The following is a 22865-nucleotide window of genomic DNA, read 5'->3' on the forward strand; positions in this document are numbered from 1 at the left end:
CAATATCCTTTAACGTCCTTATAAAGTTAACATTAAAAAGACAAGACTAGATTGTGCTCATTTCGACAGTACCTATACTAAAAAGAAAAGATAAGATTTTTGTGCTGTCTCACATCAAGTTGTATGGAGTCGACACAGAAAGAGACAACTGGACCCCTGTTACAGAATGGAAGACCCGGAGGTGCACATGACTTGATAAACCTTGCTGACACCGCTGGCTGCTCACCTGCAACAGGGCAGCAACAACAGTGATGACAACAGTGATGACACCCAAACTTCTACGTGATTCCTTTGTGCAAGGCCATGATCTAATTCGTCAAAGTATTTAATTCTCTTACCAACCCTGTTAGGTTCCAACTGAAATTATTATGGCCATTTTACCAATGAGGAAACACAAGCCAACTGTGGAGGGATGGACTCAAAGTTATGAGGCTAACAGGAGAGTGAGTCAAGATGGAAACTGCGGCCATGTCCTCCAGAGCCTGCCCCTCTTGACCACATTCTGAGGGCCCTACCTGTGACCTCACCTGAGGAATTTAGGTAGATTCCAGATGGGCTAAAGACTTACATGTAAAAAGGACAAAGAAAACGTTGAAAGAAAATACAGGAGACCACAAATCAAGCCTAAAGGCTGTGACTACAAAAATCTGAAGGCGTGAAAACAGATAATGTCACAGACTGTGCTGAAGAGGTCACACCACGGCTGCTCTTGCCACCAGTGGAGGAAAGCTCCAGCAGGGCATTCCTGCCAACACTTGGTATTACAGCTCTTTTTCATTTTAGCCATCACAGTAGATACATAATAGCACTTATCTGATGACTCCAAGGCTCAACACCTCCTCATTTACCTATAGACTATTTGGATATCCTTTTGGGTCATCTGCCCTTTACTTACTGATTTATTGCCAATCTATATCCTGGCTTAGGAACCTACTGTCAAATATATTAATGCAACATCTGGCTTCTCTCTCTCTCTCTCTTTTTTTTTTAAAAGATTATTTATTTATTTATTCATGAGAGACACAGAGAGAGAGGCAGAGACACAGGCAGTGGGAGAAGCAGGCTCCCTGCAGGGAGCCCGATGCAGGGGCTCGATCCCAGGACCCCGGGATCACGCCCTGAGCCAAAGGCAGATGCTCAACCCCTGAGCCACCCAGGCGTCCCTGGCTTGTCTTTCTACTATCTTTGAAGAAAAGAAGTTTTTGATTTTGATGTACTCTATCAGAATTGTCTTGTAGAGTCAGCACTTTTTAAGTCTTGTTAAGGAATCTCTGCCTACCCAAAATTTATGAAGATATCCTCCTATGTTTTCCTCTATGATTCTTATCATTTATCTTCCACGTGTAGATCAATACTCTATCTGGAATGGGTTTTGTCATAGTGTGTGTCAGGGTCAAAATTCCCTTTTTCTCTGCGAATATCCAGCTGACTCTGCAGCACTAACTAAAGAGTTAATCAATGTCGCAGAACTCAGGACAGAGGCCCCTCTCAGGTCGGGGCTAGAGTCTGGGAAGGGACATGATTCACTTTGTCTACACTCAGGTCCCGCATGAGGGGTATTGCTAAAGCAGACTTACGTTGCAGCCTTTGTCCGTGAGGTAACTGATTCCTTCTTCTGGGCCGATTGCCAGTTCCACTGAAATAATCCAGCTTGACTTTTGAAGGTGAAACAGGTAATGACAAAGGTCCCAGAAGAAAAAAGAAAATATTTTAGATGAAAACATGGACACAAAAAAAGACCAAGGCAGGGGGGTGGGGGCTGGCTTAGCTTGTGATTCATCTACCCAACCAAGTACTACAAAATACCTGTAACTTCACCGACCCAGTACTTGGTGGGTCTAAAGCTAACAGTTTCCTTGGAAAGATGATTTGAATAGGTAAACTAGCACAGAGACAACAAATAATTAACAAATCATTGGGCTAGAGTTAAAACAAAAACAAAACTAATTATCAACAAAGGCATTCTTTTTTTTTTTTTTTATCAAAGGCATTCTTTTAAAAAAGATTTCATCCTCAGATTGATACATTTTCTTTTTGCATTTTTTCCCCACTGTAAAGTGACAAACATTCTCATGTTGTTCAAAATGTGACAAATCAGATTTCAATCAGAAATTTAGACATACATGGTTAAGAAAAAGCAAAAGAAATCAAGCCCAGTCCACCATCTCCCGTGTCCCCATACTTACCCCCAGAGCACACTTGAAACATTCTTTATCAAATCTGTATACTGGGGAGAGGATCTCAAAGAACTTCAGAATACTTTCTTCTCTGTTAAGGTTGGCAAACTGTCTAAATGTCTGTTGGATCAGCTTTCTTAGTGTTTTTGCCTGCATGATAAAATCACAAAAATCATTTTAGAGTTGACACCACACAGCAACAATAACTAACATCAAAGAAGGTATCTTTACCTCCCATCTATGTTCACATTACTATGAAATGCCATTATTCGTCAAAGCCTTATTTCCTTTCTTAAGTAGCCATAACATAATGCACATAGTATAATATACAGCATCCTGACCCTTTAAAATACACAGTTCAGTGGTTCGAAGACTCATTTCTTAGATATAAATGTATAAGGCAATAGTTTATTAGAATATATAGTAAAAAGTTAGGCATTAAAATAACACATACTGTCCAAAAAAATTAAAAATTAAATAAAAAACACATACTAGCTATGCAAACAACAGGGAGCTGCCTAAGGCTTAGATATGAAGGCCCTCACATATCCTACTGTTAGGAGGGTAAGTCCACCATCTTTCTGAAGGGCAATTTGGCAGCACAAATAAAAATACCTTCTAAAAAAACTACAACTCTGGATCCAGAAATTAAATTCCAAGGCATTATTCTTTAGAAATGATGAAAGAACTCCACAAGGACTCAGCAACAAGGAGGTTGAGTGCAGAACTATATATAGTAGCAGTTGGGTTACGTGCATCATACTGTGTCTGCCTACATTGTACGCGGACCTAAAGACTATGGTTTGGAACTAACATACTGACGTTAAAATCCATTATCATGGTGTTATGTGGAAAAATATGGTGAAACAATCTGTATATATAGTACGGCTGCCTTTAAAAGGGGAGCAAAAGGGGAGCATCAGAGATGGGACGCACACACGCATCAACACACAGAGAAGGAGACGGAACAACTATGCCCCTTTTTCCGTGTAGTGGGATCACAGGTGGTCTTTAGGCCTTTTTTGTACAATTGAGTGTTCTATTTATGTACCATGAGCATCTGGATGGTGGAGGGAAGGGCCCCACAGGCAGCAAGCCCATAGTCTACAGTGTGTAGGGGGAGGCCCGGGGAGGCCAGTGGGCAAAGGCTGCATGACAAGGTTTGAGCAAGAGGGCTGGGGAAGCCAGCCAGCCAGTCAGCTTTCACTATGGGGAGAGAGAAAGTCCTTGGGTACCTTGCGTAGAGTGATGTGATTTGACGCAGGCACCAACAGGAACAGTGGCACAGCTGTGCTGTGAACAGCATGAAGGAAGCAGGAAAGACCAAGTAGGAGGCTGCCCAAGTAATCTAGGCAAGAGCTGAGCAGAGCCTACACAAGTATAGAAGCAGAAAGGTGTAAGAAATAGATTTATTCTGAAAAACAGAACCAAGATGTACTGAGAGGCCGGTGTTAACATGAACTGAAGTGATAGTTCTGTGGGAGCAGCAGGGTGGCAGGTGGAGGTCTTGGAGGAGACCAGAGGCCCAACTGGAAGCTCAGTGTGAGGTGTACTCAGACAGGACTCAGAGCCAGCAAACTGGAGAAGGCTGGGGGTGGGGGGACAGAGAGGCGGTGAAGGGCCTCATCCTAAGAGTACGCTCATCTTTGCAGGTCAGGGAGCTGTGGCTGCTCAGGCAGCTAAGAAGCGACCCACTGGGGAGTGGCACATGGAAGGGACCACCCACCTGCAGTGGCTTGCAAGTCCCCCTGTAGTCAAGGGATTCCGGGATCTGGGACACTGCAGAGTGAGCTGACAGCTGGGAGCTATGGTCAAAGAGTGGGGCATAGTCACAGTGGCCTACGGTTACTGGGAATGAAGAAAACAGTGTGAGAGGCAGAGGACAGGGTTCAAAGAGCCGAGGGAGCAGGTGTTGGAATATGACCAATGGCATGTGACCTTCATTTTAAAGGCTCGCGCTGCTCTTGGAACAGAGGGTGTCGGGGAGAGTGTGAGAAGCAGAGAGAGCAGCCAGGTTCCTGGAATAGGCCACCCGAGAAACACCAGTGGCACAGGCCCTGAGGTGGTGGCGAAGGAGAGAGCCAGGCAGCCAGGCAACTTTGGGATGCTCGGATGACTATATGGGACGGTAGGAAAACAAGCACCTGAGCACGACGAGGTTTCTGGATGGGACAGAGGGGCAAACAGAAGGGGCAGGCTTGGTGAGAATAAAGTCACACCAATTCTGGACATGGGAGACTCTTATGTCTTTGGACCTGAACCATCAAGCAGACAGCTGCATAGAGATGTGGAGCTTAGGAGAGGGCAGGGCTGGGGACGGCACTGTCAGAGTGCAGTGGCTGACAGCTTCACAGATGGATCCCACCAATCACATGGAGGCGAGAAAGGAGAGAGGGCCACAGTCAGGTCAGCAGGTCAAGAGCTGGGGCTCTGACGGGTGAGGAGGACAGTGTGGAACTGCAAGTATTCTGAAGAGGATTAATTGCAGACATAGATCACATAATCTAAACTGAAGAGAAGTAAAACAGGCTTGAGGTTAGCAAGGCTTCTCTATCAGACGTTCACATGTCAATGGTCAACCTTGCATGTTCAGTAAAGAAAAATCTGGGAAACATATTTTGGGGAATGCCCATCTAAGCACCAGCCATAGGCCAAGGGACTGCAAAGGCCACTCCTATCATGGGTTGAGATGGAATGTAATAGTTGTTCTGACTTCAGGCTTTGCAAACATTCCTGTGGCCTATTGGGTCTGGCTGTCCACCAAGAGCGTGTGGACTGGCCATGGAGACCGAGGAAGAGCACAACTCTAGCCTAACAGTGCTTAAATAGACAAAATGAAAATAAAATCCTGTCTGTCCTGTAACCAAGAACACTTCACTCCCCAGCATGTAAGCAGGAGAACAGCTCTGACTTCTTTGATTTCAACAGCCTGAGACAGGGCATACTGCTGCCGGGTGCTCACGAGCCCATCCGAGGAGGAAACCAGTGCACAGAAAGCCCTAGAATGCCTTCCAACTCTTCCTACAAGTGCAGGACACCGCAAACTAGATTATGGTAACAGCTGCAAGGGATGGTGTCCATGGAGCATGGGGACCAGAGCACTGTGACAAATCACTTTCATTAACATTACTAAACAGTCGATATAGTTATTCGTGCCTCCAGGAGGAACACTTTAACTCAGGACAGATGAGTAATGGCACGCAACAATGAAAACCATGTCAAAGAGCTCCAGAAAAGAAGCCAATTCTCTGCCTTGTATCCAATCCCCAACCGGCTGCTTGGACAATCCTCCACTTGAACCTGCTCATTCATGCAATGCTTTCAAAAACGAGTCACCCAAATGAGCTTCCTCTCTGAAGTGGTACAGACAGTCTCTCTTTTAAGTCAAGCAGCTCAAGTCCTGGCTTGAGCATCAGACTCACATGCATCCACCCGCCTGCCTGAGGTTTCCATGGGACGTCTCACACATCTGAAAGCTGACAGTTCCCTAAGAGGACTCACGATTGCTCTCCAGGCTCGGCACCCCCAGCTCGGCCAATCTCCCAGCCACCTAAAGGCAGAGACCCAGGTGGCAGCCCCGACCGCTCTTTTCCCTAACCCCTCAAACTACTACACCCCCAACGAAGCCCTGCAAGTACTTTTCCAAAAAGCATATAGTGTTCCCTAATGTTTTCCACCACACCAGCCCCACTCTTGCCTGAACCCCTGCGACAGCCGCCTGGGCTACCATCTATATACCTTACACAGTCGCCAGGCGCTTTTTTTTTTTTTAAATAAATTTATTTTTTATTGGTGTTCAATTTGCCAACATACAGAATAACACCCAGTGCTCATCCCCTCAAGTGCCCCCCTCAGTGCCCGTCACCCATTCACCCCCACACCCCACCCTCCTCCCCTTCCACCACCCCTAGTTCGTTTCCCAGAGTTAGGAGTCTCTATGTTCTGTCTCCCTTTCTGATACTTCCCACACATTTCTTCTCCCTTCCCTTAGATTTCCTTTCACTGTTATTTATATTCCCCAAATGAATGAGACCATATAATGTTTGTCCTTCTCCGACTGACTTACTTCACTCAGCATAATACCCTCCAGTTCCATCCACGTTGAAGCAAATGGTGGGTATTTGTCGTTTCTACTGGCTGAGTAATATTCCATTGTATACATAGGTCACAGCTTCTTTATCCATTCATCTTTCAATGGACACCGAGGCTCCTTCCACAGTTTGGCTATTGTGGACATTGCTGCTAGAAACATCGGGGTGCAGGTGTCCCGGCGTTTCATTGCATCTGAATCTTTGGGGTAAATCCCCAGCAGTGCAATTGCTAGGTCGTAAGGCAGGTCTATTTTTAACTCTTTGAGGAACCTCCACAGTTTTCCAGAGTGGCTGCACCAGTTCACATTCCCACCAACAGTGTAAGAGGGTTCCCCTTTCTCCGCATCCTCTCCAACATTTGTGGTTTCCTGACTTGTTAATGTTCCCCATTCTGACTGGTGTGAGGTGGTATCTCATTGTGGTTTTGATTTGTATTTCCCTAATGGCAAGTGATGCAGAGCATTTTCTCATGTGCATGGTGGCCATGTCTATGTCTTCCTCTGTGAGATTTCTCTTCATGTCTTTTGCCCATTTCATGATTGGATTGTTTGTTTCTTTACTGTTGAGTTTAATAAGTTCTATATAGATCTTGGAAACTAGCCCTTTATCTGATACATCATTTGCAAAAATCTTCTCCCACTCTGTAGGTTGTCTTTTAGTTTTGCTGACTGTATCCTTTGCTGTGCAAAAGCTTCTTATCTTGATGAAGTCCCAATAGTTCATTTTTGCTTTTGTTTCTTTTGCCTTCGTGAATGTATCTTGCAAGAAGTTACTGTGGCTGAGTTCAAAAAGGGTGTTGCCTGTGTTCTCCTCTAGGATTTTGATGGAATCTTGTCTCACATTTAGATCTTTCATCCATTTTGAGTTTATCTTTGTGTATGATGAAAGAGAGTGGTCTAGTTTCATTCTTCTGCATGTGGATGTCCAATTTTCCCAGCACCGTTTATTGAAGAGACTTTCTTCCAGTGGATAGTCTTTCCTCCTTTATCGAATATTAGTTGACCCTAAAGTTGAGGGTCCACTTCTGGGTTCTCTATTCTGTTCCACTGATCTATGTGTCTGTTTTTGTGCCAGTACCACACTGTCTTCATGACCACAGCTTTGTAGTACAACCTGAAATCTGGCATTGTGATGCCCCCAGATACGCTTTTCTTTTTTAAAATTCCCCTGGCTATTCGGGGTCTTTTCTGATTCCACACAAATCTTAAAATAATTTGTTCTAACTCTCTGAAGAAAGTCCATGGTATTTTGATAGGGATTGCATTAAACGTGTAAATTGCCCTGGGTAACATTGACATTTTCACAATATTAATTCTGCCAATCCATGAGCATGGAATATTTTTCCATCTCTTTGTGTCTTCCTCAGTTTCTTTCAGAAGTGTTCTATAGTTTTTAGGGTATAGATCCTTTACCTCTTTGGTTAGGTTTATTCCTAGGTATCTTATGCTTTTGGGTGCAATTGTAAATGGGATTGACTCCTTAATTTCTCTTTCTTCAGTCTCGTTGTTAGTGTATAGAAATGCCACTGACTTCTGGGCATTGATTTTGTATCCTGCCACACTACCAAATTGCTGTATGAGTTCTAGCAATCTGGGGGGGAAACTTTTGGGTTTTCTATGTAGAGGATCATGTCATCGGCGAAGAGGGAGAATTTGACTTCTTCTTTGCCAATTTGAATGCCTTTAATGTCTTTTTGTTGTCTGTTGCTGAGGCTAGGACTTCCAGTGCTATGTTGAATAGCAGTGGTGAGAGTGGACATCCCTGTCTTGTTCCTGATCTTAGGGGAAAGGCTCCCAGTGCTTCCCCATTGAGAATGATATTTGCTGTGGGCTTTTCGTAGATGGCTTTTAAGATGTTGAGGAATGTTCCCTCTATCCCTACACTCTGAAGAGTTTTGATCAGGAATGGATGCTGTATTTTGTCAAATGCTTTCTCTGCATCTAATGAGAGGATCATATGGTTCTTGGGTTTTTCTCTTGCTGATATGATGAATCACATTGATTGTTTTACGAGTGTTGAACCAGCCTTGTGTCCCAGGGATAAATCCTACTTGGTCATGGTGAATAATTTTCTTAATGTACTGTTGGATCCGATTGGCTAGTATCTTGTTGAGAATTTTTGCATCCATGTTCATCAGGGATATTGGTCTGTAATTCTCCTTTTTGGTGGGGTCTTTGGTTTTGGAATTAAGGTGATGCTAGCCTCATAGAATGAATTTGGAAGTACTCCATCTCTATCTTTCCAAACAGCTTTAGTAGAATAGGTATGGTTTCTTCTTTAAACGTTTGATAGAATTCTCCTGGGAAGCCATCTGGCCCTGGACTTTTGTGTCTTGGGAGGTTTTTGATGACTGCTTCAATTTCCTCCCTGGTTATTGGCCTGTTAAGGTTTTCTATTTCTTCCTGTTCCAGTTTTGGTAGTTTGTGGCTTTCCAGGAATGTGTCCATTTCTTCTACATTGCCTAATTTATTGGCATATAGCTGTTCATAATATGTTTTTAAAATCGTTTGTATTTCCTTGGTGTTGGTAGTGATCTCTCCTTTCTCATTCATTATTTTATTAATTTGAGTCTTCTCTCTCTTCTTTTTAATAAGGTTGGCTAATGGTTTATCTATCTTATTAATTCTTTCAAAGAACCAACTCCTGGTTCTGTTGATCTGTTCCACAGTTCTTCTGGTCTCGATTTCGTTGAGTTCTGCTCGAATCTTTATTAACTCTCTTCTTCTGCTGGGTGTAGGATCTGTCTGCTGTTTTTTCTCTAGCTCCTTTATGTGTAAGGTTAGCTTTTGTATTTGAGTTCTTTCCAGTTTTTGAATGGATGCTTGTATCGCGATGTATTTCCCCCTTAGGACTGCTTTTGCTGCATCCCAAAGATTTTGAATGCTTGTATCTTCATTCTCATTAGTTTCCATGAATCTTTTTAATTCTTCCTTAATTTCCTGGTTGACCCTTTCATCTTTTAGCACGATGGTCCTTAACCTCCATGTGCTTGAGGTCCTTCCAAACTTCTTGTTGTGATTTAGTCTAATTTCAAGGCATTATGGTCTGAGAATATGCAGGGGATGATCCCAATCTTTTGGTATCGGTTCAGACCCAATTTGTGACCCAGTATGTGGTCTATTCTGGAGAAAGTTCCATGTGCATTTGAGAAGAATGTGTATTTAGTTGAGTTTGGATGTAAAGTTCTGTAGATATCTGTGAAATCCATCTGGTCCAGTGTATCATTTAAAGCTCTTGTTTCTTTGGAGATGTTGTGCTTAGAAGACCTATCTAGTATAGAAAGAGCTAGATTGAAGTCACCAAGTATAAGTGTATTATTATCTAAGTATTTCTTCATTTTGGTTATTAATTGATTTAAATATTTGGGAGCTCCCACATTCGGGGCATATATATTGAGGATTGTTAAGTCCTCTTGTTGGATAGATCCTTTAAGTATGATATAGTGTCCCTCTTCATCTCTCACTACAGTCTTCGGGGTAAATTTTAGTTTATCTGATATGAGGATGGCTACTCGCCAGGCGCTTTTTAAAACATGAATTGGATCACTTCACTCTGCAGCCTCAACCCTTGGGTACTTAGGAAACGGAATCATCTAACTCTGCAAGTGTGGAGCATGAGAGGCCTCAAGGCCCCAGGGGTCAGGAGGAAGAGCAGGGTGGACAAGCAGGTTCGGCAGCCAAGTCAGGGCCGCATCATCATGGCCGTGTAGGGAGGCTCAGGGAGGGCACAGCTGCTCTCTCGTCTCCAGCCCCCTCTATCTCGCAGGGCCTTCAGAGAGAGGTTCTTCTATTACCTGTATCTTACAAATGAGGAAATGGGAGGCACAAAGAAAACAAAGACCCCAAATCTCCGAGCTGCATGGCAGAGCCAGGACTGAAGGCCAAGCAGCCTGGCGCCAGCGTCTGTGCTCTTTTTTTTTTTTTTTTTTTTTTTTTAAAGATTTTATTTATTTATTCATGATAGTCACAGAGAGAGAGAGAGGCAGAGACACAGGCAGAGGGAGAAGCAGGCTCCATGCACCGGGAGCCCGACGTGGGATTCGATCCCGGGTCTCCAGGATCGTGCCCTGGGCCAAAGGCAGGCGCCAAACCGCTGCGCCACCCAGGGATCCCGCGTCTGTGCTCTTAATGAGAGCATCACTTCCCCTCCTGGAGGTCATCAGCCTCCTGGAGGCCGTCGGCCTTTTAAATGCCACCCTGGCATTTAAACCACTCCTGGTTAGGGCAGGAGCCTGGCCAGCACCGGGCACGCAGCACACACTGGGCACTCAACAAACATTTTAAAGAGATGAGCAGCTTCAAGAAAAAAGAAAGGACACTGTCCCTGCCATTATCCTGCACCCTCGGGGCAGCGCTGACAATGGCAGCCTGGAGCTGCAGCAGAAGAGAGACCTGAAATTATGAGGGAGGGGCACAAGTGTGCTCATGAGCCTCACTGGCGTTGGCTCTTTATTTATTAAAGCAACTTCAGTGATGTTAGTACATAGCTCTCCTGTTTTCCAGTCTTTTTCCTAACATTACAAAGCTGGTTCTAAAAAATAATTTGCACGTAACAGATAAATACATGCATGTGTGTAAAAAATAAAACCTAAGACCACCTCACAGTCCCCGTGGAACCCGTCTCACTGATCCCGAGCCACGACAGCTCCCCATCCTGCTTCCCCTTCCCTATTCTGCGCCTCGACCACCAGCAGCAGGCCCGCTTGAGTATGCGGGGCAGAAATGCAGGCCAGGCCCTGCTCCCCCTCCCTCCTCCCACATCAGGCTTTACACCCTCAGTGCTCCGCTCACTCTGCTACTCACGCTCACAACAGTGTGTTCTGAGGACCAAGGAACACAAAAGAGTGCGGGTATTTCTATGACAGGACGGGAGCCATCGGCCCCGTGCTCCTGCCCCGCCTTCAACCCCATGCCCAACACTTGGCCATGGACTCCCTACTTCAGCATTCACCTGCTGGGAATTTCCGAGTAGCTGGGAAATGTCTGAAAGTGGCACCTACTGTGCGGTATTGACTGACCAACAGTCTGAGGCACAGGTTCCTGCATCTCCCTCCCACAGCCAAACCTGCGGGAATGTGCTGGCCTGCACACTGCTCTCATGCTCGTCTGGGCAGAAGTCTCAGGATGACAGTGGCAGCCTGTCCGTGGGCTCAAGCGGCCCCAGCAGGCCCCAGTCTCGATTCAGGACTAGCTTCTGGCTCCCGGCAACTCCCAGGGCACCTGGCCGGGGTGGGGGGTGCCACCACTTTCCCACGGTCTGGACTTCCACGTTGCTCCAAAGCTACGGTGTCCAGTGCCAGACAAAAGCTAGAAAACCCTGCTGTCTGATAGGAGCCCTGGATTCATTTTAATGTGAAGGATCTTGGAGCCAGCACCAGTTCTTTCCTACTGCGTCAGTGAGGAAACAATCCCCCAAGATCTAACCTCCTGGACTCTCCGAATGTTAGTCAATACACTTCCAGAACTGTCGGAGCAGGCAAGACTGCTGTGCATTCGCATTCTGTCCCTATTTATAGTTTCAACTCCTGCTTTGTGTTTGCCTGGATTTAGGAAACAAGGCGTCTATCTATGAATGCTGTTCAATTTGAAACCAATCCCGCTACAGAGAAAACTACTCAGCATGTGATACTTCTTCAGAATGAAGCAGTGTTATTAGGTTGGATCATCAGAAATCGCTTCTATTAAGCCACTCTGAATAACAAAAGTTGATTCTACATTAGTCACCCTAATATTTATCAAATGCTGCTAGCAGCAATGAACTTGCAGGGCTTCCCAGATGAAAAGGTTATGTAATATAATGCAAAAGAAAATCTGCAATAAAAGAATAGGTGGAGAATACATTAATTGAATGCTTTCATCCACCCACCCACCAAATGCTAAACATAGATGTATTACCAGTGCATGAAGACTGTGCTTTTAACTGAGACACATCAGACATATAACACTGTGCTAGTTTCAGGTGTAGAACACAGTGACTCGGTATTTGTACACATTCTGAAATGATCACCCCGGTAACCCTAGTGACCATCCATCACCTCACATCGTTACCAAGTTTCTGGTGATGAGAACTTTAAAGAATTACTCTCTTGGCAACTTTCAAGTATGTACTACAGTATTACTATCTACATTTACGTGTATGTGACATCCCCGTGACTTACAACTGGGAGTCTGTATCTTTGACCACCTTCACCCATTTTACTAACCTACCACCCGCCATCATTATCTTCTCTGTACCTATGAGCTCAGGTTTTTTGTTTGTTTTTATATTCTATAAGTGAGATCATAGAGTATTTGTCATTTTCTGACTTATTTCATGTAGCATAATGCCGTGAAGTCCATCCATGTTGTCACAAACAGAAGATTTCTTCCTTCCTTTTTCTGGCTGAGTAACACACCACATCTTCATTATCCGTCCATCCATCAATCTACTCTCCCTGTCCACTAAGCCCCTCTTATATTGTTGCTGGGCCTCACACTGCGTTTCCTCGTGTGTCCTCAGTGTCCTCCGGCTGGGACAGCTTCTTGTTACCACTGAAAAGCATTCCTCAGGTTGGCTTAGATTTGTTGACTTTACTGGTACAATGTTGTTATAGACGTGTCTCTGCTGCTACTAAGATCAAAGACACAGAAACTTAAAATATCTTGTAAATTATTCTTCGGCACTGAGGTACATATGTCCCCTCCTCTGTTCTGTCGTCCATCAGAGCTCACTTAAGTCCCACCCAATACAACAAGGTACTCTCCCAAACCTTCAGTGTTAGCCTCTGGAACAGCCTGCGGAAACACAAATGTACCCACACAGCCTACGTGCGGGAAAGCAAGTATGCGTGGATCTGGCCACCAGAGGACTGTTCTGGATGAAACAGGAAGCTAAGATAAATTTCGTGTTAGCTGAAGTTTCGTTAGCAATACTTCTGAAGAAGGGACTGTGCAAACACAATGCATGTTGTACGGCAGCTGTTCCACGCCACACGGGCACTCGCTGAGGATGGTGTCATGGATCTGGGTGGCCATCAGTGCAACACTGAAGATTTTTATGCAGAAGGTAAACAATGCTGGCCTATGGAAATGAACTACTGATTAAACTATGTAAGAAGCCAAACAGACTTTATTTGGTTTATAAAATTACATTAGAGAGCAGGTGGGAAGTGAGTTCTGCTGAACTTGCGTGAGAACCACTAGATGAATCTATACCTACACCAAGCAGCAGCTAAAAATTCTATTTTCCCCTGCTTGTCACAAAATAGCAGCGACTGAACTTCTCAAAACACAACTACTCTTTATGGTTCAGGAAGTTTTCTCAAGTTCCCTACAGTCGGCGCCTTCCTTTTTGCTCCTGAGGAAGCCACGGCGCCCAGGCCGGATCACTGCATATCCCGCCCTTTCCCTCCCCAGCTCTGCCTGCTTCCACCCTGTCCTCTGGGCTGCTGCTGGGCTCACACTCCAAAATCCGCACGATGATCACACCCGCAGCCCACAGGGAGAGCTGCTGCAGGTCCCAGCCCACACCACTCCCAATCTCCACACACAAGGCAATGGAGGCCTCATGCCTTCTAGGTGCTGCCCCAACACTGGAGTCAGCAGCAGTGAGGACAGGAAGGCAATCATCGGGGCAGATCCGAGGGACAGCCTGCAAGAGGCCTGGAGGGACAAGTCCAGTCAGGGAAGGGGGCTTGTGCTCAGTGAGGCAGACGTGGAGCAGCAAGCACACCAGGCTCTCGGTGCTGCTCTCCTAAATGGGGCCTTCCTTCCACAGCACACCTCCCTACACAGCTCCCTGCTACCTTGACTCATCTTCCCAGTTGCTCTTCAAGCTGTCCACTCTGTCATCTGAGTTAGGTTTGCCTAATGTCACCAAGTTACCAGGCACCAGGCCAAACACAGCACTCATGGTGGAGAATGCAACAGGCATTATCAGTGCTCTCGTAGATCTTAAAATACAGTGGAGGCGGACAGACAAAATGCAGATGGAAATAACTGTGAATCAGAATTTGAGAAAGTAAATAAAGACCCTGAGCAGAGTCCTGAGAGAGGAGAGCAGTCCTCTGCCTTCTGTCTGTACCTGGCATGCTGAGGAGACCATGCGAGGGCGAGCAAGCCCAGGTCTGGGAGAGCTCGCAATGAGGACCAGGAGGCTCAGACCAGTCCCCCTATAGACCTCCTCAGACGCTGCAGGTCACCTGGGCTATACCTGCACCAGGGTACTTGTAACCTGTACCCGGCACCGCCCCCCCCCCAGTTTTGAGTCTGAGCATCCTTTTTAAATGTTATCTGTTGGGGTTCCCAAGTGACAGCAGTCATACCTCTTGTGACAACTGCTTATCTGCATACAGCTTTGAGGAGATTGCAGAAACTCTGCAGTGGCCTTGGGGCTCACATCAGAGAGCCACTTAAGACACTACTAACATGACACAGCCATTTCCACATACCTCCCTGCTTTTTAATTCCACATTGGCTAGTGCACTTTTATGTTCAGTGACAATGTAAATTTGCTAAAGAACTGTGTCTTCTACTTGTGTGAACGCCTCCTCCCCACCCCACCCACTGGCAAATTGCAGACTCATGCACAAAGACATCTCTTCACTGGAGGCTCTATTCTCCTAGGCCTTCTTGGCACCACAGCATGACTCTCCAGGTCAAACTGAGTCTCCTATCCTCCCAAACCCAGAAATACCACCAGCCCACACCTAATAACCCTCCAGAAGGACACAACTCCACCATTCTCACATACTCCAAACATGCTGGATTTCTCCTGCTACACCACCCTCCCACCATTCCAAACTTCACTTAAAGCTGGTCTGTGAACTACCTGTCCCATCCATTGCTGTGCCTGGCCTTTATCACCTGCTTGGAGTGCACTGCAAGAGCTAGCTCCCTACCAATTCACTCCAGCCTTTTGTGAGTAGATCAGGTAACTTGAATGAAAATAAAACAGCAGGATAGCCACACTAGAAAAAGAGCCTGAAACATTACAGAAGAGTATACTTCTCCCTTCTTAACTGTGCTCATTACATTTGTAGAGTACTTTATAACAAACACTTCTGTATCCGTTTCCCATTAGATCATTGAGAAGCTGTGTGAGAAAAGGAGGACCATTACTACCTCCTTTGTGAGGTTCAAGCAAGCAAGACCCAGATGCCTGGACTCAGGGCCTTTGTCACAGATTGCATTTGGTAAAGTGTACCCAGACTATGACCCAATAACAGGCAATGGGACATAGTCGGCAAACAGTAATAGCACAATGGCCAAGAAACTTTTGTGTAGAAGGAAGTAATGCAGGGGTGCCTGGGTGGCTCAGTTGGTGAAGCAGCTGCCTTCAGCTCAGGTCATGATCCCAAGGTCCTAGGATCAAGCCCTACATCAGGCTTCCTGCTTAAAGGTGAGTGGCTTGTCCCTCTCCCTCTGACCCTCCCCACTGCTTGTGCTCTCTGTCTCTCTGTCTCTCTCTCTCCCTCAAATAAATAAGTAAAATCTTTAAAAAGGAAAAGAAAGTTTAATGCAATGAAAACTGATGGACTTGGCATTTTATTATTATGAGCTCAGTGTTCCTTTTCTTAATATTAGAGAACACCTAGTGAGGTTTTTTTTTTTTTTAAGATTTTATGTATTTGTGAGAGAGAGAGCATGCACGTGGGGGTGGGGGATGAGGAGGGGCAGAGGCAGAGGGAGAAGCAGGCTCCCCGCCTGAGCAGGGAGTGCCATGTAGGGCTTGATGCCTGGACCCAGAAATCATGACCTGAGCCTAAGACAGATGCTTAACTGACTGAGCCACACCCAGGGCCCCTACATACTGAGTTCTGTATTCACTGTTCTCAGGCTTTATGAATCTGTAATCCTTGTATGAAGCCCAAGTGTTAGAAAGTGGTTTCATCCCCACTTTACATATGTGGTAACTAAAATACAGTAAAATTAGGGATCCCTGGGTGGCGCAGCGGTTTGGCGCCTGCCTTTGGCCCAGGGCGCGATCCTGGAGACCCGGGATCGAATCCCACGTCAGGCTCCCGGTGCATGGAGCCTGCTTCTCCCTCTGCCTGTGTCTCTGCCTCTCTCTCTCTCACTGTGTGCCTATCATAAATAAATAAAAAATTAAAAAAAAATTTAAAAAAAAAAAAAAAAAAAAAAAAAAAAATAAAATACAGTAAAATTAAGTAACTTGGCTAAAGTTCCATGCAATTCATGGTGACGAAGTCAAATTTGCACCAAGGCAGTCAGTGTGGCTTCAGAGCCAGTTTTCTGGACCAATGTTACATTCTCTCATAACATACATTTTAGCCTGCTTGGATGGTCTTCCATGTGACTATTCTGGTACAGAACAGCACTTTGGTGATAAAAAGAGCAGTAACAGCCACCATTATATATAAACTGTATTGTTACAGATCCCATGGTAAGTAACGTATATAACAATCTGTAAATATTCACATCAACCCTACAAAATGCTATTTTCTTCATTGTGGAAATAACAAACAGTCCAAGACTATGGGGCTCATAAATGGGAAAGCTCGTATCAGCCGGACTCTATTCTGACCAAAGCCTATGCCCTCCCTCACTTGAACGTCTTGGCATGTGCTCTAGATTGGCTGGAAACGACACCTCAGAGCCCCTGGGTGTTCCTCCCCTGCAGTTTCCTCTGCAGGGAGGGAAAGAAGATGATGCTCTGCAAAAGTTACTAATGAGGAGGAGTGTCCACGTGGTTGGAATAAGAGAAGAGAGATCTTTACAATGCAACTTATATGTGCACAGGTGTGCACAGACACACATTCAGCTACCACGATGATCCATTTACATACTGCTTCTTCACTTACATGTATCAAAATACCTGAGACCTTAAAGACCTAGGTGACAAAGCCTCGGGTACATTCAAGTTTCTTAATGTTGTACTTAGCTGAGTGTCACATGTAAAAAACAAGTGAAACCATAGCTTTGTGGGAGAGAGCTGTGCCTGCAAAAATCTACTTGCCATTAACAGGAGCAAAATAACTATCAGCTTTTTTACATTGTAACTTTTACATGTAAGAGAGAAAACCATATACCATAGGGAAGTATCTGATTAAAATAAAGCAGATTCTAATTACCTTGACAGAATCCAGTAAACTCCTAGGAAAAAATCGCTTCAAACCAACATCTTTTCTGAAACATAAAAAGAAGCGTATTAACAAATAACACCACCAAATCAATTAATATAATGACATTGTTGCAAGAACATAAATGCAATTTATTTATCCTTCCACTTATTATTTAGGAAAGAAGGAAGTATAATAAAGCTCCAATTTACCAGCAGTCAGGGAAGGGGTGGGACAAGTCATTTTCTAGATATGAGTAGAAAATATCAATATGAGTTGCTTTCAGTAGAACATCTTTTTCCTGTTTTAACCCTCACTGTTAAAAACCCTTCTAAAGTGTGCCTCTTGGCAAGAGGGCAATGTATCAGTAAACACTGTTTGAAAGTTAGCCTTATAAATACCAGTTCCAACTGGGTGACATTGTATTTGTAGAGAAAGTAGACTGGCCAGAGTAGGAAAACGTTTGGGATATACCATTAAAATTACCTGAATTAATCCTAAGAGTAGACTATTTTTTTAAGTAAACTTTTTTTGACTAAGGGATTCATTCACCTAACCCAAGTGTATCATCTTAGTTTCACATAGCAAACAAAAAGTGAGAAATTAGGTGACTTGCCTAAAGTCAGAAAGCTAAAAGTGTGAAAAGGTCAGAAGTCCCAGTGATTTTCTTTAGATCAGGCTACAGAATTGATCATTACTATTACGAGCGTCAAAACACTCTGGCCAAGAGCACAGACCAAAAAGACCAGCTCGTTCTCTTTCCTTGGTACCGAGTGCACCAGGAGTTTGGGCCACTAGATGGCCCTCGTGTGCTAGTAAAATGAAACAGCCTCTGCAGACATTAGGGAACAGTGGACATCAAAGGATCCAGAAGGAGAAAACTAGACAATGTTATCCTTTCAGAATTACATTAAGTATAAGCTAAATAAGATATATTTTAAAATACAAAAGGGATGACTTCTTTATCTATGATTGTAGTTAAGTTAGCTGGCATTATAAATAAAACTATAGAAATCACAGAGCTTATATGGTTGATCCAATATCCAAACATTCCAATCCCCTATTCTATAATCTACTAGTTAGCACCTAAGCCAACAAACTTGCTAAATCCAAAACTGGTCTCAGTTCTCATTTCCTTTTCGTTGTTATCATGTCCACAACATGTTTCTAAATTCTTTCTCAACTTCCATGATGTTCTGTTTCCTGGTTCTATCTACCAATTAGTTCATATAACCCTAGCTTTTCATTTATTTTTCTAACTACTTCACTTTGTGACTTCCCTTCCATATCTTTTCAGATCTGCATCATCTACTGTGATTACAGGGTGTCAAAGGAGGAGAAGTGTCCCCCCCCCAGGGTCTTCCCTTTCTTGCTGCCTCCTAAACAGACAGGGTCTTTGTATTTAAGGGTTTGGGTGCTAACCACTATGGGAAGTAGCACAATAAGCAGGTGAAGAGAAAAAGTCTAGAATCTTTAGGCACTGTTTCTGAGCATTTTCTCCCCTACGTTCTTTTCCGGGCACTTTTCACACAGAGAGCTCTGGGCTGGAATCTTCACATGGCCACAGGATGGATTTGGCTATAACCAAACACCTATAAACTTGAGGCTGGGGCAGCCCCGGTGGCGCAGCGGTTTAGTGCCGCCTGTAGCCCAGGGCCTGATCCTGGAGACCTAGGATCGAGTCCCACGTCGGGCTCCTGCATGGAGCCTGCTTCTCCCTCCTCCAGTGTCTCTGCCTCTCTCTCTCTCTTTGTCTATCATAAATAAATAAATAAATCTTAAAAACAAAACAAAAAACTTGAGGCTGTTTGTAAGCTGGGAATGCAAATTCCTGCTGCAACAGTGGTGCTGAGGATGAAAAAAGAGTGTGTTAAGTTCCTACAACTCTTTTCTCCAGACATACAGTAGATGCCCCTCCTGTCTGGTGAGCATTTGATCCACACGCCTGACTGCCTGCTGTTTGAGCACAGGGAGGTATGACCCTTTTCCGCCACAAGCAGAACACACGGTGGGGGTGGGGGAGGCTAAAAGAGCAGGTAGGAGGAAGGCTGGCAGATGCTCAGGGAAGAGGTAGTGGAAGGGTAGGCAACAGAGGAAATGAAAAGGGAAGAGATTCAGACCTGTGGACACAAGGTCAAGAGTGCCCAATGACTGGACATATGTGAAAGGACTCCATGCATCAAGAAGGGGAAGCCGGGGTGGGTTCTGTTTTAGATGTGAGGGTGGGAGCAAAGTGTATGTGGCCTCCTAGTGGGGATTTCAAGGAGGCAGCTGGCCACCAATGTCTCTGGCTGAGGGGGAAGACCTGGGCAGGGGATGTCCTCTTCCTGACCGTGAAACCAGTGTCACCCCTAGCCAACCAGGTAATGCATCTACTTTTAGAGTCAATTGGAAAGCAAAGAATTTATCACACTCATTCTGTTACAAATGGGGAAATTAAAGATGGACCCAAAGGGTTGTATGTTTCATGAAAAATGAGAGGGCATACTTCCTGGTGAAAATAAAGCCTGTTTCTAGGTGTTACTTTTACTTCCAAAATGAAGACAATTTCATCTGAGAGAAAACAAAACAAAAAAAGGTAAGGCCAACTAATGCTGGCAAGTATATAGTTTAGTTTTTCCAACGCTTTTGAGCAATGGATTTGTAACATTTGTCCGTATGTTACAATTCTTTTAAATGTGATACCTGGCAAGTAAGAAACTAAAAATGAGACAAAAGCATGCAAAATCATCAGAAAGATTCAACAACACATTTCAGTTCATTGAATCCAGAAGCCAATCTACCTTAGGCTTCATGGTGCAGGGCGCCAAGAAACCCGGAGGAGCAGCTCAGGCACTATGTTCACAGTTTTAGGGAGGGCCTATTACAATCATTCAAATTTAAACCCTCTCCTAGGACACCCAGTGGGGACAGGCAGCCTGTCCCACTTTCAATGTGAGGCTGCCTCTACAAGCTGCATAGCAGTTGAGCTTTTAGTTTCTTGTGCCCTAAAATTCATCTGAGCCCAAACTCTACACAAGTGTGAGATTATGTGAATCAAACAATAAATACTACCTATACATTTCAACAAAATACAACTACTGGCTTTTATTATAAGGCAATTCTTTACAAATAATTGTCAAGGGGTAGATCCTAAATTCATGCAAACTCATTGGACAAAAACTAGCTACATGAAACTTTTAGAATACTGCCAAACTGCAATTCCCAAACTCAAGCATTAGGTTGCTGGATTTCCATATAAGTCCAAAGGAAACCTCCAAACCCATACATAGCTGACAAGATATTAATATTAGGTAAGAACTATACTGTCCATCGCAGAGCCATGTGAAGCAATATAGACTTAAATTAGTTAAAATTCATCTAAAAATCTAGTTCCCTGTCATGGCGGCTACATTTCAGGTGCTTAGTGACCTCACATAGTGAGTGTGGTTGCCATGCTGGCCAGGGCAGAGAGGGCATCTCCATCATTATAAGATGCTGCACTGGGCTGCAGCAGTGAATCCAGGACATCAGGGACCCTGACTCTCCAGGGCTTGGGGCTTGGATCAAAGGCTCCTCGGTAAGGGAAGAGGTGAGTGGATGCTGGGTACAGCTACACAGCTAGGACAGTGACCATGGGATAACCACGCAGCATTAGAACCTCTGGGATGAAGCCCTGGAGCCAGGAGAGCATCCCATGCAGCCAATCTTACAGGACAGGGCTGGGTGTCATACAGAAGCCCTCAGCTGGCACTGCCCATCCATGTGCAGCAGGGAGCTTCCAATTGCTAGTCTTCCTACTTATTCTCTAAGGATTAGCAGAAAAGGGTGTCTATCATTTAGTTTCTAAAATTCAAATTATTTTGATGTGAAGCCTCAAAGAAAGCAAGGCTGCCCTCATCTGCTTGCTCACACCAGCACCATGTCGGATACTGGGGTGGAACAATCCCCTTTCCTCGGGGGAGACACAGGCTCAACAACCCACTGGCAGAGGTGTAGTCAGACCACCAGGCTCCAACACCAATATGACTGCTTGTTGACATTCAGAGTTTCTGGAGCTTAAATTTATAGTTGTGATCAATTTTAAGCCAGAATCCTTTTAATTAATGTTTAATTTACTTCTTGTCTTTCACAGGAAATACTGAAACCACTGCTGACCAACGAGGACTTTGTTCTCCTGCTCTGTGTCTCCAGGTGTCAGGGCTGACTGCCCACCTGCCACACCTGCCACACCTGCCACACCCAGCTCCCTACCCAGAGCAGTCCAGGCGGTAAGACACACTCCCTCCCCCTGGCAGGTGGCAGTCCTCGCCACCTGTCCTCACTAGTCGTCCTCAGCACCTGCTGCATCTCCTTGACACCCAGGGTCTCCTGCACACCAGGATGAATGCTCCAGAGTGCACCAGCTCCTGCCTAGGCAGCCCAGCGTGTGGCCTTGTCCTGCACAGGTGCATCCAAGTCTACAGATCCCTAACACAGCAGGCTTTGGGAGACCTGGGTATGAAATAAGCTTCATTATAAGTAAATTCTTATGTCAAAGATAAATTTATTTCCCCTTTGGCACTACTTCTAAGAAGACCTTGACTTTGTCTGTTAGCTTGGGGTACTTATACTCTGTGGACATAATTCCTTAAAGATTTAAAATCCAGGCAAAAAAAGCAACCAAAACTATGTTAAAATACAACTAAAATGTGCATTTTTCATATAGCATCCCTATCTTATCCTTGCTCCAAAACTCTCAGACGCAAGTATCTTTAGTGTAAAAATACAACAGATATTTAACCTCTATAATACCTCTTAAAAACTGATAAATATGAAAATTCTCTAAATGCAGGACAGATTTTTTACTTCTGAATAAGTGAATAGCAATTCACTGGTAATAAGAAGCTGTCTTTTGGCCAGGAAAAAGTATGTGTTCCTTCCTCTCTTGTAGCCAGGGGTGGCCATAGGACTACGACTCAGTCCATGTCCCTCTAAGGGAAAGCACTATGTATACACCTGTGCCCTTGCGAGGAGGAGAAAGAAAGAGGATGTCCACTTCTTCCTCCTCTGTGAGGCTGGAATACAAATGTGATGGTAAAGTCCACTAGCCATCCTAGGTCATGAGGTGGCATGCTATAGATGATGGAATGGCCAGATTGAAGAAGCCCAGCACTCTGCTAATGAGGAGCAGTGTCCATCTAAGTAAGACTTGCTTCGTATGAAAGAAGAATGACCTTGTCTTAGTTAAGACACTATCAATTCATGCCAAACCCACCAGCATCTTCTTTAACATAGGCAACTAAAAAAAACATGAGATTACTATTCAGAAGACAATGAAAAAATGAAAACAATGCAAAATCATAATTAACTTCTGTTAACTTTAACTCATGAAAAGAATTCAAGAAATCCCAATGGATGAATACCAAATGAATGTCCAACACTGTTAGGTGCTGGGAATAGCGGTGGGTTGGGGGAGGGAGGTCCTCCCTCAGGGAAGCTGACATTCTAGCAGAGAACAGATACAAGTACACAAACAACTACAGAAAATACATGACATGCAAAGATGATTAAAAACAA

At 44.6% G+C, this 22865-nt stretch overlaps 1 protein-coding gene across 22 annotated transcripts in view; it reads right to left on the reverse strand.

Annotated features, from left to right (window-relative positions):
• PTK2 (protein tyrosine kinase 2) overlaps window positions 1–22865 on the reverse strand; it is a 266922-nt gene that overhangs the window by 110077 nt on the left and 133980 nt on the right. For all 22 annotated transcript variants that reach the window (XM_072774653.1, XM_072774657.1, XM_072774652.1 and 19 more), the window contains 3 exons: window positions 17340–17394; window positions 2187–2327; window positions 1578–1655 (listed from right to left, as the gene is read on the reverse strand). In XM_072774653.1, the coding sequence (XP_072630754.1) occupies window positions 1578–1655; window positions 2187–2327; window positions 17340–17394 (274 nt within the window). The remainder of the gene's footprint in view (window positions 1–1577; window positions 1656–2186; window positions 2328–17339; window positions 17395–22865) is intronic.

The sequence above is a fragment of the Canis lupus genome, chromosome 14 (assembly GCF_048164855.1).
Source record: "Canis lupus baileyi chromosome 14, mCanLup2.hap1, whole genome shotgun sequence".
NCBI classification, from domain to species: Eukaryota; Metazoa; Chordata; class Mammalia; order Carnivora; family Canidae; genus Canis; species Canis lupus.